Consider the following 20,403-nt stretch of genomic DNA (forward strand, 5'->3'; position numbering starts at 1 on the left):
TGTTGTTGTTGTTGTTGTTGTTGTTAAAATTAACACTTTTATATTTAATATATTTAAAAAGGCTAATATTTCTGTGATTACCAACCTGAATTTTTAGCATCCACATGTCTTGTCTTCAAATCATCTCTTTCTGACACTCAATAACTAAAGATATTTGATGTTATCCAGCTTGTGCTGTTTGCATACTGTACCGTATTTCTTTTGAAACAGGAAGTTGGAACAGGACATTAAAAGGGCTTATCGCTTGTCAACTTAGTCAATAGTCATTAGTGTACAGTAAATCACAGCCTGAAAAATCTACACTTCATAGCTTTTATCAGAGGCAAAAGCTTTGAAAAATACTTCAGATCTACTTATTTAGTAATAAATATAAAAATAACCGCAACAGCGACATTGAAATGTTAGAATGTTGTTGGAGATCATTGTACTAAAGAATATAACAGAGATGAATTTACCATAATATAATTGAATAATTTATAATGCAGATGGATGAGTAGTTTATTTCTGAATAGTCATTGATTACTTTGCATTTTACACAAGCTCTTTGAAGGCTATTCATCTGCAAAATTCTAGTCGGAGGCAGGGGGAATTTATAATTTAAGGTTTAGGAATCTTATTATTCTGGTGAGCATTTTAGTATACAAAAGAAATAAATGTGTAATACAAGATGAGCTATCAATATTTTTGATTCATTTCCTCCAGGAAGAGTGAGAGTAAATTTTAAATGTGTCTGTCTGTTAAAAGTTAATTTACAAGTTTAGGGCACACACTTGCATATAGATGGACTCAAAGCCTACAAGCAAAAAGCCCAAAAGACTTCAATTTTCATGCTGTGGCCTCTCAAAATCCTATCCATATTGCAGGAGTTGTTTTTCCGCTTACAGTTGATTCTTAATGTTGTGCAAAGGCTTCATCTTGAGCTGCGGGTGACCCCTGCGCGCCTCTCTGTGTCCACATGCCAGCCAGAAAGCCAAAGAGCATGTTGTAAAGCTCCTGAGTTTGTGATGTTGGTCTGTTTGTGAGCGCATGGGCTGAATGACCTTCAGGGGAGCCTGTAGAGAACATCAAACGTTGCAGCTCTGCTGAACTATCTTAACCTGCACTGCAGATGAGCTCTTCAGACCTGCATATGGGGGGGACACTCCTCACAGACACTCAATCCCCATGATCATACACTCGCTCCAGGCACAGATGTCCAGCTTTCTCTCTGCTGTCATTCTGTCTGACTGACTGTCTGTCTCACTGTTAGTTGTTCTGCGGTTTGTTCATTTGATTTTATTTTCTGTGTGTCTGCCTCTTTTTCTGTCTATCTCTCTGTCTGTTTGTCCTAACTCTGTCTGTCTGTGTCTATCTATCTATCTATCTATCTATCTATCTATCTATCTATCTATCTATCTATCTATCTATCTATCTATCTATCTATCTATCTATCTATCTATCTATCTATCTATCTATCTATCTATCTATCTATCTATCTATCTATCTATCTGTCTATCTATCTATCTATCTATCTATCTATCTATCTATCATTCTGTCTGTCTGTCTGTCTATCTGTCTGTCTGTCTGTCTGTTTGTTCACCCTTGTGTCTCTATCTGTCTACCCACCCATCGATCCATCTATCCAACCACCCATCATCCATCCATATTTCTGTCCATATGCATGTATGTATGTAAGTCTGTATGTCAGTCTGTATAATCCATCCATCCATCCATCCATGCTTCTCTCTGTCAGGATTTCATCCGTTCATTTGTCTGTCTGTCTGTCTGTCTGTCTCATTCAACCATCCATCCATCCTTAGAAGCCCAATTACCTTTGGACCCTTAACAAGTGGGAGGCACATATGCAAACTATTATAATTCCTACAGTGTTCACCTGATTTGGATGTAAATATTTTCAAATTAAATCTATCTATCTATCTATCTATCTATCTATCTATCTATCTATCTATCTATCTATCTATCTATCTATCTATCTATCTATCTATCTATCTATCTATCTATCTATCTATCTATCTATCTATCTATCTATCTATCTATCTATCTACCTACCTGTCTGTCTGTCTGTCTGTCTGTCTGTCTGTCTGTCTGTCTGTCTGTCTGTCTGTCTGTCTATCTATCTATCTATCTATCTATCTATCTGTCTACCCACCCATCTATCCATCCACACATCCGTCCATGATCCCATCATCTATCCATTCATTCAGCCATCCGTCCGTCCTATGTGCTTTTATCAGTCTACTGTATTCATTCATCTATCCATTCAACTTTCTCACATGTTGCTGCAGAAATAATACAATTCAACGTAAAAGCACAATACAAACTGTTCACAGCCCTATTGTGTTGTTCTTCTGTTGGTCTGATTGCTTTTATTGTTTTTCTCATCTGTAAGTCACTTTGGGTAAAAGCATTCACTAAATGAATGTAAATGTGCAGCTGGTATACAGCAGTCAGTGTTCCCCATGCATTTGTGTAAACTCAGACACGGCCTTCTGCTTCTTGGCTTTCTTTTTTAACTCTTATTCATACTTCTTGGTCAATATCTCTCCCACGTCTCTTCTTACATATTAGACCTTGACATTCCAAAATCTGAATTGCACTTTCAATAAAGCTGCTGTGTGCAGTCTGAAACATCAGTCGATAATTGATTTCTGTTGTTGTTTTTATTTATGTTTGCAGTGGATAAAGCTTGCGAATGGACTTATAAATTTAATTGTAGATCATACTGGATTTTTTTGTACTTCACAAGGCCACATTTGAGCTTGCTTTGAATTGCTATTCCAAGAACTGCCGACACAAACAGAGGTATTTGTACTGTAAGTTCATTTGACTTTATTCTATTTATTATCCATATTAACCCTATAAACATATAGGATTTAAAACAAAATTCTCAAAAGAAACAGAAAAAGAACTGAAATTAAATCCAATGGCTACAATGCCACTCACTTTAGATCAACAAATGTAACACAAAGTTGGGTAACACTTTACTTGAAGGGTTATTCATAACTGTCATGGAGTGTCAATTGCATTCATTGAATAAACACATCTTGAATAAATAAGTCTCCATCTTTGTCATAACAACTTGACACTACCAAGACAACATAAGTTGTCATTAATTTGTCCTAAACATTATTGTTATGAGCAGTGTTGTTCTACTTATTGAAAAACAGTAACTAGTTACAGTTACTAGTTGCTTTCTTCAAAAAGTAACTCATTCATTCATTCATTTTCTTTTCGGCTTAGTCCCTTTATTAATCTGGGGTCGCCACAGCGGAATGAACCGCCAACTTATCATCATATGTTTTACGCAGTGGATGCCCTTCCAGCCGCAACTCATCACTGGGAAATCAAAAAGTAACTCAATTACTTAATTGATTACTCATACCAAAAAGTAATGCATTACTGTTAAAGGTATTTTTTCCAAAGAACCTTTTTAATGCTCCCATTAATGCCCTTATAATGCACTTCAGTGCTGTATGGAGAATACACTGTTTATCAGCTTCAAGGTTTGAATTATTTTGCGTTTCCACAACTAAAACACAAGACACACTTAAATGAAAAGTAATTTTTAAACTAATTTATTTAAGTCAGACCAGAAGCACAAAAATTAAAACATCACAAGGTGATAAACCAGATAAATAATATATTCAAAAACAAAACAAGCAAATACTAATGTGACTTTAGCATCATACAAGTTTGTTTAATTTTAATATTAAATTTAATATTTAAACATGTTCCTTCATGAAAATAGTGATAATATACAACAAACACAATACCTTTATGAAAAAATAAATGAAAGTAGTATTAGAATTATCATTTAGAATCATTCTGGTAAAACTCTGGTAGAACTAAAAAAACTGCTATTATAGACAACTATGAATTGTATGCATTCTAAACATAACAGCTGCTCTAAAATGAAATCAAAAAGCAAATTTTAATCTAACCACAAGTTAAACGTGGTATGTCAGCAACGTATGGAAAGTAAGCTTGTGTTTATTCAAGTGCAAAATGTGCTGTTGTATAACAGCTATAAAAATATGTTTAATAAAAAAATAAAATCTCAGCATTTTTATGAGCAATACAACACTATACATTAGGGCTGTGTGATTCATCTAAAAATAATAGCAGTCACGATTTAAAATCTTGCTAATCACAAGGGTCTGCGATATGAAATATATATGTATTATTTAGTTTTTCTGTCCAGAGCTAAAACGTGACTGGCGTCTGTGTGTGACACTCTTACTAGCCAATTGAGCTGTTGCAGAATTGTTGCCACAGCTTACAGATTACTGAGCTGAAGCTTGACTAAAAAATCAAATCGCAAATCAAATCAAATCAAATCACAATATCTGTCGAAACAATCGCAATTAGATATTTTCCCCAAATCGCACAGCCCTATTATACATTTAAATATCAGAAATGTGGCACTGTGTCCACTAAACTAAAAACTAATATTTTTTTTTGATTAGATAACAATTAACGCAAATGTGTACTTATTTATTTGAAACAACAAACATAGTAGTATTAGTAATAGTAATTAATAATTGTAACGTTAATAGTCTCTGAGTCTATCTACACCTGGTCTCTCTGCTTTCACTTTACTTTTGTCCAGTCTGGCGCCTCATACACGACACGCCTTCTTTACAGTTGTTGGTTGGCATCCACCAATCCCACAATACATCGCTTCTGTTAACAGGAAAATGTAGGCTAGACTGCAGCCTAATTACAGTTAATTAACTTACCAAGTAACGGACGAACGCATCATATTGTAACGGTAACGGAGTTAATATATTTAAAAAGTAATGCATTACAGTATTAGTTACTGTCAAAAGTAATGCAGTTACAGTAACGCATTAATAGTAACACATTATTGCCCAACACTGCTCATGAGGCATTATAATTGTGTCATTTTTCTGATGACGTTTTCAGTGAAACAAACTGTATTTGTCATTAAAATGCCTCATTGAAAGTGTCATTACTCTGTCAAATCATTTAACAGTGTCATTATTATTTAATTACATTTTAATGACTAATTCCGCTTGTACCACTAGATGAGGTAAAAAAAAAACTAATGATGCTGTTATAAAAGTCATGACATATTCATAATGACTTCATGACAAATTCATGACAAGTTTTGTTGTGTTGGTAATGTCAAGTTGTCATGACAAACAATGTCATATTTGCATTTAAAAATGCCATAATTAAGTGAATGGCTCTTAATGACAGTTGTTATAAGCATGCATAAAATCTCCTTCACATTCATGGCATGTGGCATGTCACAATCATTTTAATGATTTAAGTTTTAATGACTTACGAACACCACTTCTAGTAAAGTGTCTACACTGTTGAAGTAAAGTGTCTATAAAGCTGTCTACACTGCAGAGTGAACCTCCTATTTGAATTAAATATGCTGTTTGTAACAATTTCACGAGTACAGAATGCAGTCAGTGAGTATGTCTTTATTGGTCACTGCATTTATGCACTCAATAGAAGCATCTAATAGGCTGCAATGTTCAATGCTGCATTAATAAACCTTGTAAATAAAGCATTTGATGCAGTATGTGGGTGAATGCATAATCCACACTATCCGCAATGACATTACAGCAGACGTTAGTGTAGTTGGGATTTTTTAGCAACACGTTGATGCTGACCTTTTCAGTGTCTCTCCTGCTAGCATCTGGTTCCAACAGAACAACGTTAAGGGGCAGCTTCTGTGAATCCAGTGATTATTCTTATGCAAACACTCCAGACTTGATTTCTGTCCTTTGATCCAGAGGTTTGTCCTCTGTGTGTCAGTTGTAGAGTGACAAAAAGCCATCAATGACAATAATTAGCTCATTCCATTAACGCAAATTAGCCTAATTTACAAAAACATTGACTGCCGTTGTTGCTTCACAAAAACATCCATCTCTCTTTTTTATCATGAGTGTGTTTTTTAATCTTTCCCTGCTGGCAGATGTTTTTGTTGATGCTCAGTAAGGAATGGGGGGGAGAATTAAATTAACTATTTTTTTTCAACAACAACATGCTGCAATTAGTGCATTCAGACCATTTGCGACAGTTGCCAAACAGCAGAATCACTCTGATTCTCAATTTAATTTTTTTTAGACGTCTTCAGGAGGACTGATGGAATAAACAGTTGTGATTTTTCCAGTAAGATGCACTTTGTTTTTCCATTTTGAGCAGAGCTTGTTAAAGTACAGAGCGTGTTTTTTTTTTTTTATGTGTCAGTGGTTTGGTGCTCATTCTGAAAACTGCGTATAGGCCTCCTCCCCTCCCGTTTGCAATTATTCACCAGACAAAATTCTGGAACGTTCAGTGAGCCATGCTGCAATTGGTGAAATGGATTCTCCGCTTTATTAGCCTGTTGTTTTGGTGCATCTTCTGGCAGGAAACCGTGTGGCAAATTGGATAGATGGCTTGATAAAAGGCTTGTCGTGCATGATATTTCATGGCACATTTATATATATATATATATATATATATATATATATATATATATATATATATATATATATATATATATATATATATATAATTATTATTTTTTTTTTCGCCAGCACTCCTAACAAGTAACTTGGTTCCACGGTGATTTATGAAATCAATTTGTCTTGTTATCAGTGGAATTGTGGAAGGGAGATAAAATCAGTGGGAAGTGATTTTAGTTCCATCTTTCTTTCTTTTCAATCCTGAGGGAAGAAAGAAATGAGAGAAGCGGCACTCAAATCTATTTGGAACGCTTTGACCCTCTAGTACTGGATGTCTGAAAGACTACAGTTCTGAACACAATCAGAACAATATGCAACTGAAGTGTCTCTAATGCATGGGGGAGAATGGAGTTAGTTGTCATAAGCACTATGTCTCAAAACTGTATTTTCTCTAGTGGTTTTAGATCACTGACTCTAGATTGAAAAGACTTCTGTCCTTGGGTTTCTCTGTGTAACATTCTGTCCTTCAGTATAATGTTTTAGCTGTAAATTATTTTGCATTGCAATATTAGAATGAAAAGTATTGAAAAAAGCATCAGAGCATTATGGTAGCAATGACAAGGTCGTGGGATTTATGTAAACTTAATAAAGTATGTACCTTAGTTGCTATGTTAATTGCAGAAAGTCTGTTTGTGTCTATGAAATGCATACATCAATGTAGCTTAGACAGTGAAAAGCTCTGCTGCTTATGACAGGGTCATCGGATCATTTTTTAGAGAAAGCAAGGACTGACAAAATGACCTTGAATGCAGTTAATTTACTTTGAATAAACAAACAGAGATTGCTAAATTCATAATTACAATGTCTGTTGCGTTGGACAAAATTATCTGCTGAATATATGAGTGCAAATTAGTAGCTGAAAAGTAGAACACTTTGAATAAAAGTATTAAATTCATACAAATCTCGAGCAGTAAACATTCCACTAGCTGTGAATTGTTTATAATACACTGGTAGTTACTTTGGATAAAATATACATTTTTCAAAGCTCAAACAGTATACTACCTGACAAAAGGCTTGTCATTGATACCAATTGTAAGAGCAACAAATAATAGCTTGACTTCAAGTTGAGCATTTGGAAAAGTGGCAGAAGGTAGATTTTTCTGATGAATCATCTGTTGAACTGCATCCCAATCATCACAAATACTGCTGAAGACCTATTGGAACCCGCATGGTCCCAAGGTTCTCAAAGAAATCAGTCAAGTTTTGGTGAGGGAAAAATTATGGTTTGGGGTTACATTCAGTATGGGGGCGTGCGGGAGATCTGCAGAGTGGATGGCCACATCAACAGCTTGAGGTATCAACATTTGTGCTGCTCATTACCATACAAACCACAGGAGAGGGATAGCACTCCTCATACTTCAGCCTCCACATCAAAGTTCCTGTAAGCAAAGAAGGTCAAGGTGCTCCAGAATTGGCCAGCCCAATTACCCCACATAAACATTATTGAGCATGTCTGGGTTAAGAATCAAAAGAATCTTTATAAACTCTGGGAGTCCTGCAAGAACGCTTTCTTTGCCATTACAGATGACTTTATTTAAGCTATTTAAGTCATTGCAGAGATGTATGCATGCAGTACTCCAAGGTCATGGGAGTCATACACAATATTAATTCTTTTTCCACTGCACCATGACTTTATATTCTATACTGTACATTATTTCTGCTAAGTGACAAGTCTTTTGTCTGAGCAAAGTCAGACCTTACTGTCCTAATTAAATAATTAAAAAATCAAGACATGATTATATTTTATTTTGGTAAAATAAGCATAATCTAGAGGCCTTTGCCCTTCAAATAAGCCACTTCTGACACCAAACGATCATCTAGAAGTCAAGTTATTATTTGTTATTTCTAAAACTTTGATAGGTGACAGGTCTTTTGTCAGGTAGTGTAGAACATTAAATTATAGCTATGCCAAGACCATGAGTATAATTCCCATAGAAAACATGAATGTAATTAAATGCGTATCTTAATGCAATGTCAGCCACTATGTATAATATTCACTTTTAAATGCAAACATGTAAATATACAATAAAGAGCAAGACATTGTTATAGCAATGCCAAGGTCACTAGTTTGATTCTCCTGGAATATGTACTTAATTAAATGCAGATTATGTAAGTTTACATAGAAAGTATCTATTAAATGCAAAATAAATATATAACCCACAAGAATTAACGTATTGTACCCTGCGAAATATTCAAACTGTGAAAACTAGCTGCAGTGTCCCACATTCAGCACTTAGAGTATAGATGATCTACTTAAGTTGCAGGACTGAACTTCTGGTGAATGTGAAAGAGAGCTCTAATATTTAAACTGTGATTAATCTAGACGTGGCACATGGCTCGCTCTCCCTCTCTCTCCCTCTTGCTTGCTCGCTCGCTCACTTTAAGTAGAGCTGAAGCTGTGGAACTTTCCCTCAGGTGTAGCTGAACGGACCATCTGCTGTTGTTGACCAGAACCATTTCCAAACAACCATAGCGAGAGAAAAGCATATGACTTACTCATTCTGTTCACTTGTTTTAAGAGAAACTGAATTTTAACACTTCTTCTGTCAGGAATCTGTTGCAAGCAGAAGCTTAAATTAGCTCACTCAGTTTGCATAAGAACTTTACAAACTAAAACGAAATATAAATCCTGTACTACTCGGGTTTGCATCATCTGAAAATGTTTTAATGAGCAACGATTCGGGCAGTTGACCTTCTCCAAATCTTAGGAAGGTCACTTGACCAAAACATTGCTCATTATTGGATGTATTTATTTAGGTTTTGATGATGTTGCAAACATGATTAATGTTTTAAATTGCATGCATACCTACGATTGAGGAAATAATTTTGCACATTATATAAGTAGTACTTTGTGTTCCTTACACACTTTTCTCCAGTACATTACTTACAGTATTGGATTTAGCCCATGATTTATTACATATATAATTCATTTTATTTAGTTATTGGTCTGTGTGACTCTGAATGAAGAATCAATAATACACTGCTCGCCTTAACTCTAATAACTACAGTTTATTGTATTTGTTTTGTATCGTTTGTACTCTTGATATTTTATTTAATAAGCCAGGGAAATAGACCTTGACAAATGTTTGAATAAGAGCATGCAAGATCACATTAAACCACTTTTAAAGTCTGTCAGCAATAATACTTTCATTGTTATTTTGTTTTTCTCACACTTTATCTTTCTCTTCCTCCTTTTATTTTTTCCCTGCAGTGAAGTTCGAAACCTGTCACCAAATAGAAGAGCTTTCTTTTGAGAGCAGTGACCCTAGGTTCAACGTTCGGCCTGATGGCTCTCTTTACGCAGAGCAAGATGTGACGAATCTAACAGAACCCATCCAGTTCATGGTGACAGCCAGAGACAGAGCGGGAGAGTATATCTGGGAGACCACTGTTAAACTGGCCCTCGCCGGACACCCGCTTTCACCTCCTGTTAACCAGGCAAGAACCTTTATTTTTTGTCATTTATGTCAAGTATTATTTTTGACTATTGTTTTCTGCACTCACTCACTAGTAGCTAAAATCATGTTAGCTGTTTATGTAAATTTATGCTATTTATGCTATTTATATAAATATTATTAATTCCCCTGATTACTTTTTTCCCTCTTACTTTTTTTTTTATAAAAAAACGCTCATTTTAGTGCTCATTTAAATGTAATCTAAGTTGATTTGCCGTCCTTCTGAAATCTCAGTCAATTTTATCATGTGAGATTTATATATATACAGTCAAGTCTGAAATGATTCACACCCCTAGGGTATACTCCAGGGCTTGACTGAATATATATATATATATATATATATATATATATATATATATATATATATATATATATACACACACACACACACACACACACACACACACTCTCTCTCTCTCTCTGGCCAAAAGTAAAGCCAGAAAAAAAGGAAAATAATACAACTAAACCATATCCCCACTACTGCATTGTAAAATAATATGAGTTGTTTCAACTTAAATAAAATTAAGTGTAATGGACGTGTTCTAAGTTTAGTTAACCTAAATAGATAAGTTGTTGTAATTAAGAATGATGTTGATAGGACTTTAGAATTCAACCGTAATGGACATGGTTTAAGTTTAGTGAACTTAAATATTGAAGTTGTCTTTCATTCACACATACACAGCCAATTGTTTATACAACTACATGTCTTTGGGCTGTGGTGGAAACTAGAGCACCTGGAGGAAACCCACTCGAACATGCAAACTTCACACAGAAATGCCAGCTGGCCCAGCCGAGACTCAAACCAGCGACCTTCTTGCTGTAAGGTGACAATGTAACTGTAACTGTCCACTGAACAACCGTGCCACCCATATACCTGCCGTTACTAACCTGGATGATTAATGGATCCACTAACGGACCACGTTCATTTAAAACTAAAAACAGGTTTTTTAATTCTGCAACTACAAAGAAGCTCGTATCTGAGAAAAACCTCAGACAAACACACACCACAACATTACAATAAGAAAATGGCAATCAGTGTTGCCAGATACACTTGAAGATTTCCAGCCCAAACTATCTAAAACCTTCCCAAACGCACAAAAAAAGCCTAAAAATGAAATACAAGTAGGCATAAAACATCCAAACTGATCCCAATTTTGTCAACCAAGACATTTTTTACCAGCACAATCGAATTTCAAACCTCCAGAAAGATGTTCACCATCTGTTATCATCCAAAAGTAAACAAAGATAAATTTAAGTAAAAGTATTACAATAATTAAATAAATAAATAAATGTTATATTAAATAATAAATAAATAAATGAATAAATAAATATATATATTAAAAAAAAAAAATATATATATATATATATATATATATATATATATATATATATATATATATATATATATATATATATATATATATATATATATATATATTTATTTATTTATTTGAACATATTTGTACTATTTAAAGTTCAGATGTCTAAAGCAGTTAACTAATATATACTGTATGATTTCAGCTGACTATTCTTTTTAGGTCTAATGAGTTCACCCACATAAAAAAAATTTATATATAAGTTATGTCAACACGTTCAATCCAGATAAGTTAACTAAAATCTAAATATTAAGTTGAGATAACTAGTTAGCGCAATAATTTCTTTACAGTGTGTGAGTTTTTTTTTTATAATGAATAAACTTTCTGTATATGAATATAGCTTGTGGCACTGTAAATCCAGTGATGTTTACCTATAATCATGGTATATAATGAAAATGCTATGGTATTACCATCACATAACATCATAATACCTTTCTAGTAAAACGTAATAACAATAGTATACAGTAATAGCATTTCACAATATTGCTGTTGAAATGTATTATAGATAAGTAAAGATATAACAAAAGTAGCGGGGTATATAGTTTTTTGTTTGTTTGTTTGTTTTTTTTGACTATTCATCGTAATTTATGGCTCTATTTTTTAATTTTTAATTTATTTTTGGTTGTAAAAAGCTGAGAGTAAGTTTAGCAGCTCAAAAGTAATGGAGTGCATAAAAACGTACATCGACTGAGTTCATGATTTTTCGGGGGGAGCCGATGTGTGTCTCAGCCTAATTATTTGCCCATATAGCACCAGCAAGAAACGAGATTCAATAACACAGCAAGATGTTATTCCATTTAAGCAATCATCAGAATTTGAAAACTAGTTACGCTTTTTAAATTGATTACATTCGGTTTCATGTATGCATCACTTGTCGAGTGCTTTTACAGGCTTCGCAAAGCCTTTGGCAACACACCAAAAGTCGCAATCTGATTACAAAAGTAAATGCTCAAATGTAATTTTATACAAAATAAAATGAAAGCAGTCATATATCATCCAAGTCATTTTCCCAACACACACACACACACACGCACACTTTCAGCACGATGTGTCCTGCTTGGCAAGTATCATTAAACTTTTAATACATGTGGCTGTCATGCTCATGTCCTGTGCTCTGGTGTAGAGCAGATGAGGTGTGCGGGCTTTATATAGATGTCTTTCCCACTGGCATCGGACTGTTTCGGCATCCAAAGTGACCTAGAAATGCCAAGCAGAGAGGCAGGAATTCAGGTCCTCTAGGGATCCAGGAGTCTGGTCTGGCGAGCCCTATCCCCGTGTCCCTAACCCCGCACATGTCCTCTCCTTCTGCACCACCGTTTAGAGAAATGTCTCCTTGCTGGTTGTGGCGGGTTACTGAAGGACAAACGCACACACATACACACCCCACGCACACATACACATGAAGCCGGAAGATGCATGGATGTTCGGGGAGATGTGACTCTTTGCTACTCTCTGACCTAGTTGAGACTATTAATAATTAATGGAAAATAAATTATCAAAATAAAATTTAAGTTTAGCTTTCGGAGTTTGATGACATTTTTCAGCTATTTGTGTGTTTGAGTTCTTGTGTGTTTGATTTCTGTGAACTAATTTTTCTAGTTAGTCACTGAAGTAGCAAAATGAGGGCGTAAAAAGAATCGGACAAACGAACCAGAATTATTTAATTCATTTTATTTTCAGCTTAGTCTCTTTATTAATCAGGGGTCGCCACAGCGGAATGAACCGCCAACTTATTCAGCCCTTCCAGCCACAACACAACACTGGGAAACACCCATACACTCTTGCATTTACACACATACACTATGGCCAATTGAGTTTATTCAATTCGCCTGAACCGAATGTCTTTGGACTGTGGGAGGAGACCGGAGCACCCGGAGGAAGCCCATGCGAACACGGGGAGAACATGCAAAATCCACACAGAAATGCCAACTGACCCAGTATGGCCATATATATTGCCTAACAGTGTATTTTTTAAAATGATTAATAAATGTAAATAATTTTTTTATTACATGTTTTTTATTTACTTAATATATTTATTTTTATTATTATCTTTGCCAAAATTTCTCCAGACACATATTGTGGGTATTTTTTGTTTTTGTTTTTTGCCATTTTGAAGTATTTTAAGCCAGTGTTTCTCAACCACATTCTTGGAGGACCACCAGCTTTGCACATTTCCATGTCCTTAAGCAAACACACCTGATTCAGATCATCAGCTCATTAGCAGAGACTGAAAGACCTGTAATGGGTGTGACAGACAACGGAGAGATCCAAAACATGCAGTGCATGAAACAGGAAACAGCAGAGCAAAATTTACAAATTGACCAATCAACATGTGACCACATCATAAAACCCCCAAAGTCCACACACATCTTAACCAGTCCCTCATCTTCCCAGTATCTGCCTCTGCAATCTGTATGGACCTTCTTGGTGAAAAAGACATGTAGAAAAATGAGGGTGAAGGAAAGATCTGACAAACTATGCAAAATTGTTGTAAAACTAGTTTGGCTGATAAATATTAATTAGGTAGCATGAGGTTTGCCTTTTATTAAAGTTATTCACATTATTTTTTTAAATAATAAATGTATTTATTTATTTATTCATTTTGTTTGTTTGTTTGTTTTTATATTTATTTATGTATTTATTTATATCATTCATGTATTATCTTTGCCAAAATTGCTGCACACAAATATTAAATAAATTAGAAAATGTATTGAATAAAATAAAAAAAAACTCTTTAAATAAAAACTTTTGAATTTCCAAAATTACAAATTATTTAATTATTGTTTAATTAATGCATTAATTATTAATTACTGCTTGCATATGCAGTTTTTATATAGTTTTACTCAATTACAGCTTTAAAAAAAACTGAAAGTTTTGATTGTATTAATTGCTTACCTTAATAATTGAAAATATGTTTTACACACATAATTAATTATTAATTTAAATTCTTATTTTTAATAATATAATTTGCACTAAATGTAGCATATGTAGATTTCAATACTGTAAATCCAATGATTGGTCATGGTGTATAACGGAATTACTATGGTATTACTATCCCAAACTATCGTTCAACCTTTCTAGTAAGACATCATGGCCATGTTACATTAAATTGCTTCTGCTGACAGAGTGTCTGATTGTTCCCATGAGTCAAAATATGTTTAGTTTTTATTTCACCATGCATTTATTTAATCTTGTTTTGACCTGCTGATGTGAAAGGCAGATATATTCAGGGGTTATAGCTTGGGGAAATTAGCATAGAAATTAGTACTTGGGATCAACACCTTTTTAAAAGACACACCCACACACACACGCACAAACACCTATACACACACAGTCATGACTCGTTTACCATAAAAGTAATTAAAAAATAAAACATCTCAGTTTGAAAGTAAGCAAGTCTTTTGTTACTTTGAACTATCAGAGATGCTTTGAAAGAGATTGATATTGAAGCTCGCTATTATCAAGTGTGTATCAACAAAGATATCCGTCAAGTCTTTGTGCCTCAGCTGAGCGTAAATGTCAGTGGGTTACATGTTCTTCATTATCATCTAGCATGGCATTTGCCTGGATGGCAAGGCTTTTATTGGTTTGATCCATATGCAGCTTTCATTCTGGTCTGTTCTGTCAGATCTCCTTTAAGTTCCAGCCTGAGCTTTAGAGTTCAGCAAAACAGTGCAGTCGCTGTATCCCCTAACATGTTTTATTGAGCAAAGTTTCTGTGCTTTTGGATGGTTCAGGTCTAAAAATACCCAGGCCTGTTTTTTGGCTGGCATTTAGCTTAATATGAGCCTCATCTGCCTGAAGCTGAGGTTTGGAATTCATGTGTGCTGGGAATAATGTTCAGGAGCCATTAGTATTGTTTTATTTACCAAAACTATACTGTGCAGCTTTATGAACAATCTGTCAGAAAACTGATTTTGAGGTCTGCTCAGATTGAAGGTTTTAGTTTTATAGCACAACTCAGTCAGAGCTGACTTGCTTGATTTTTTTGTATGAGCCGTTTGATTCAAATGAATCAAAATCAAGAGTGGTTTAATTAAGAGCACTTGTTATTATGTTTCATAGATTTTTGATTCCCTAAAAAGAACACACCATGAGGCAAATTGGATTGTAGATTTTTAACTGCTTGTGTTGTATGATTTTGATTCAAACAGTTGTTCAAAAGACTCATTTGTTTGAGAAAACACTGGTTATGTTTTTTGGATCTGGCTCAGAAGATTTACTTTTCATTTTTACAATATGGATACACTAATTATCCATTTTGTATTTGCTAAAATGAGCTAACAGGCCCTTTTCACATTTTTGGGTTTCTCAGTAGCGGAAGTCTTCATAGTTTGGAATACTTAGAGCACAGTGAATAGGAGAGTACAACAAATATATATATATAATATTTGCTCAGATAATAAAATAAAAACTCCACAATTGTGTTATAAAGACTTTCAGAAAAGTTTTAAAAAATGTGTGATACTGATGATGGCATCCAGATGAGAGAACAATGTCAAATTTACTATCTCATAAACGCTGCATAAGAAACGCCTTGCATAAGTCGTAATTTGAAGCAAAGATGATATACTACATACATAAATACATATAAATGTAATATGTTTTTTTTAATCTAAATATTACAATTTTTTTCAAAGATTTAAGAAGCTGATAACCATTGAATGCCTCATAACAAGCTTGTGAAAAGAGTTCACTGAGAATTTTCTGGTCTCAGTGCATGTTGGGTTTTTATTGATTCACAGAAAATAAAATTGAGTTGCTGATTTTACAAAGGGTTTTGATTCAGTGAAAGCACCTTTTGCTTTGAGAATTTACTTTACCTATTGCCTTACAGTCAAGTCTTCAGTAGTCAGATTGCACACTGATTTCTCTGTACTGTATGTTTATTTTGTGAACAGGCTACACCAGCCGTTATACTGTATATGTTTTTGACAGTTCATAGGACTCATTTGTGTGTTCTTATTCACTAGGAAGATTGAACTTTTTTTTTTTTTCTTATCAACTGTCAAGACTGCCATGTGATTGCTGCAGTTCAAACCGAGCATCAGAATGGGAAAGAAAGGTGATTTAAGTGACTTCAACGAGGCATGGTTGTTGGTGCCCGACGGGCTGGTCTGAGTATTTCAGAAACTGCTGATCTAAGATTTTCATGCACAACCATCTCTAGGGTTTACAGAGAATGGTCCGAAAAAGAGAAAATATCCATTAAGCAGCAATTCTGTTTTCATAGAGTCATAATTTGGCGTCAACAACATGAAAGCATGGGTCCATCCTGCCTTGTATCAACGGTTCAGGCTGGTGCTGGTGGTGTAATGGTGTGGGGGATATTTTCTTGGCACACTTTGGGCCCATTAGTAACAATTGAGCAGCTTGTTAATGCCACAGCCTATATTGTTGCTGACTATGTCCATCCCTTTTTAACCACAGTGTACCCATCTTCTAACGGCTACTTCCAGTAGGATAAAGTGCTATGTCATAAAGCGCGAGTAATCTCAGATTGGTTTCTTGAACATGACAATGAGTTCACTGTACTCAAAAGGCCTCCACAGTCACCAGCTCTCAATTCAATAGAGCACCTTTGGGATGTGGTGGAACGGGAGATTCGCATCATGGATGTGCAGCCGACAAATCTGCAACAACTGTATGATGCTATCATGTTAACATGAACCTCTTAGGAATATTTCCAGTACCTTGTTAAATCTATGCCACAAAGGATTAAGGCAATTCTGAAGGCAAAAGTGGGCCCAACCCGGTGCTAGTAAGGTGGACCTATTAAAGTGACCAGTGAGTGTATATTGTTTTTGCATTTTGTATCATCTATCAATTGTAGCAATTTTCATAAATTGGAATATTTTATTTGTTTTGATTTAGAAAAGAACAGGCTCAGAAGATTCTGTTGTTTTTAGAATACACAAGATATGGATTTTGTTTTGAAGTGCACTAGTCAAAATAAATGTGTGTTCATCGAAAAGAGCTCACTCAGGACTGTAGTTCACTGATTACAGTGTATGTTTCTGATTTACTTAAAAGAAGGGCCGCAAAAGACTCCCTAGTTCTATTTTGTAAGATAAATATATGTTTTTGGGTTCACTGAAAATGAGTGGCTCATCATTTCATGAGGAATCAGAATACACTATAATGACACTTAGGGACCGACACATAAGGATTCAAAAGACCATCTTGTTTACAGCTGTGACAATAAGTGCTCATAAGGATCAACTAAACCCTGTTTTAAAAGTATTTGAAGTACACACTATAGAGTCTTGACATCTGAAGACGACACTCTTGGGTAAATAGTTTATTGATTGCACTCTGGTCTATTATTGTATTTGATTTAAAAAAAAAACAACAACGCAGAACAAAACAAACTATCATTGGTCGTTTTACAAGTCAGTCATATTTTTCCTTGGCAACAAAAACATAAATATATTGCAAGAACAGCGTTTTAAGCACAAACCAAGAATGGCAGAGAACAAATGCTTATACAACAGGAGAATTAGGTACACTCCAGATCAAAAAGAGAGAGGAAATAATGTATAAACAAAAGCGTCAGCATGGGGAAGAAAGATGATTTCAGTTTTTGAACCATGTTTTTAGGTTTAGACTTTGAACGTGGCAGACGGGCTCATCAGAGTATTTCAGAAACTGCTGATCTATTGAGGTTTTCACGCACAACCATCTTTAGGGTTTACAGAGAATGGTAAAAAAAGAGAAAATATTCCGTGAGCCGCAGTTCTGTGGCCGCAAATGCCTTGTTGATGCCAGAGGTCAGAGGAGAATGGCCAGACTAGTTCGAGCTAATTGAAAGGCAACAGTAACTCAAATAACCACTCGGTACAACTGAGGTATGCAGAAGAGCATCTCTGAACTCACAACACATTGAACTTTGAGGCGGATGGGCTACAGCAGCAAAAGACCACACCGGGTACCACTCCTGTCAGCTAATAACGAGAAACTGAGGCTTTTGGACAAAAGAAGATTGGAAAAACATTGCCTGAGTCTGATGAGTCTCGATTTCTGCAGCGACTTTTGGATGGTAGGGTCAGAATTTGGCATCAACGTTATTAAAGCATGCATCCATCCTTTCTTGTATCAACAGTTCAGGCTGGTGCTGGTGGTGTAATGGTGTGGGGGATATTTTCTTGGCACACTTTGGTCCAATTAGTACCAATTGAGAATCGTGTCAATGCCACAGCCTATACTGAGTATTGTTGCTGACCATGTTCATCCCTTTATGACCACAGTGTACCCATATTCTTTCAAGTGTAAATCCATGAACAATGGATTCTCCTCTCAAAATCACCACCTCTTTTCATTTTCTTTTATTTAAATAATGTTTTCTGTGCCAATGTACTACTAAAGCACTAACATTACGAAAGCTGCTACAAAGGTCAGACCTTCTGCCATCAATCTGAAGCTAAGGCCACACAAGTCTATGAATTCAATATCACAATGGTTTTAAAAGCTAAAACCACCCAAATATGATTCGCCTGACACAATTAGTGGAGCGTTTTTCCATTCCTAATTGCAACCCCAGAAGTAACTCATTGTTCTCCATCTTTTTAATAATGCAACTCCAGTGAAAATCCAGGTACGTTTCTCACGTTTTCTCTTGACAGCGATGTCTGGAGCGAAGACTGATTACCAAAGTAGCAAATGAGCGCTGCCTAATGGGGAATTTGCACGTACTGGTGTGTATAATGGGAAAAAAAAACTCCAGACAGGGTTGCAAGCAGTGCAATGCGGCCCTATAGAACAATAACCTCCAGATGTCTGCGGCAGAGCTGCAGGCTGACTGATGCCCAAACGGGCTTCTCCTCAGCGGGGAGGGATGGGGAGCCAGCTGGCAGGGCTGGTTCTTCTGGAGCTGCGGGAGCTCAGGGCAATCCAGGCAGCCATTTCACACACGCTGACTCCCGAGTGCGCCCACACACACACACATACACACATGAAACGTATAAGTATCAGCACATTCCCTACATCTGCCGTGCGCCGTCCCACAACACAACATGCTTGTTCTAGTTTATTCTTTCCTCACTGTCTGTTGTAATGGGTGCAGCGCTTGTTGCTTTACCAGAGGAATAAACCTTTTCATTAGGCATGCTGTTGTAAGTCTGTGTCTTTCATTGGCATTGCTATGGTGGATCAGACGAGGCTGGATCTTTTCCTTGTTGTTGGCTTCACGTTCGGAGGAATGCTTCTGTAGCGCCAACGAGGGCTGATTGATAAATCAAGGTCTTTATCACAGCTCCCAATGTCCTGTTTGTCAGCAGGCAGAAAAGGATAGAGATGGAGGGAAAGGCAGATCCAGGAGATGAATGCACTGCGCTAATGAACTGATCTGTGAGGGGGCGATAAGGCTTTTGTCTGTGATCGGACACATTCGGATGGTGGTCGCTTCTCTGACTGTGTAATCTCAGAGGTCATGTTGCTGACTGGGTATGAGGTGTCTGAGGTCCTGCGGAATCTGTTTTATTTTCTTTTTTTTTCATTCTGTTCTGAATATTATATTGTTTTTATTAGTGTTTATGATTTAAGAAAAATGTTTAAAATTGTATTCATGTTTTTTATTTTTTGTAAAATCATATTTTGTTTCACATTTTTTAGAATCGTGGTTTTATCTTTCTATATCTTTTCCCAAATGGTCCTGTCACCGTCACCAATTAGGCACACACTATACTCTAATCTGGACTACATGTACCACAATGCTTTCCACTTCACACCTGATTCACATCTACTTGACACTGGTGACACAAATACCTGCAGCCAAGTGTTGATGTGAATCAGGTGTGAAGTGATAAGCATTGTGGTACATGTAGTCTGGATTAGAGTGTGTTCCTAATTGCCCTCACATATTAGCACCACTTTCACAGACATTCATTGCTGAGTATTGTTTCATGTTGTGACTTTTTCAAGCGCTATCAAACTTCGCCTTGTCCACCTTGTGTTTTGCCTTGTCTGCCTTGTTTTTTAGATTATTGATTGTTTGCTGCCTGCCCTGATCTACACCTGTTTATTGGAATACTCTTGTGTGTTACTGTTTGCTCCTGCCTTGACCCCTGCGTGCTGACCATTGGTGATGGG

General features: G+C 35.8%; 1 protein-coding gene across 1 annotated transcript in view; it reads left to right on the top strand.

Moving 5' to 3' along the window:
* Positions 1–20,403, top strand: part of cdh4 (cadherin 4, type 1, R-cadherin (retinal)) — a 435,394-nt gene that overhangs the window by 262,615 nt on the left and 152,376 nt on the right. The window contains exon 4 of the mRNA XM_056467830.1: positions 9,697–9,923. Within this exon, the coding sequence (XP_056323805.1) occupies positions 9,697–9,923 (227 nt within the window). The remainder of the gene's footprint in view (positions 1–9,696; positions 9,924–20,403) is intronic.

Source organism: Danio aesculapii, chromosome 11, assembly GCF_903798145.1.
Source record: "Danio aesculapii chromosome 11, fDanAes4.1, whole genome shotgun sequence".
NCBI lineage: Eukaryota > Metazoa > Chordata > Actinopteri > Cypriniformes > Danionidae > Danio > Danio aesculapii.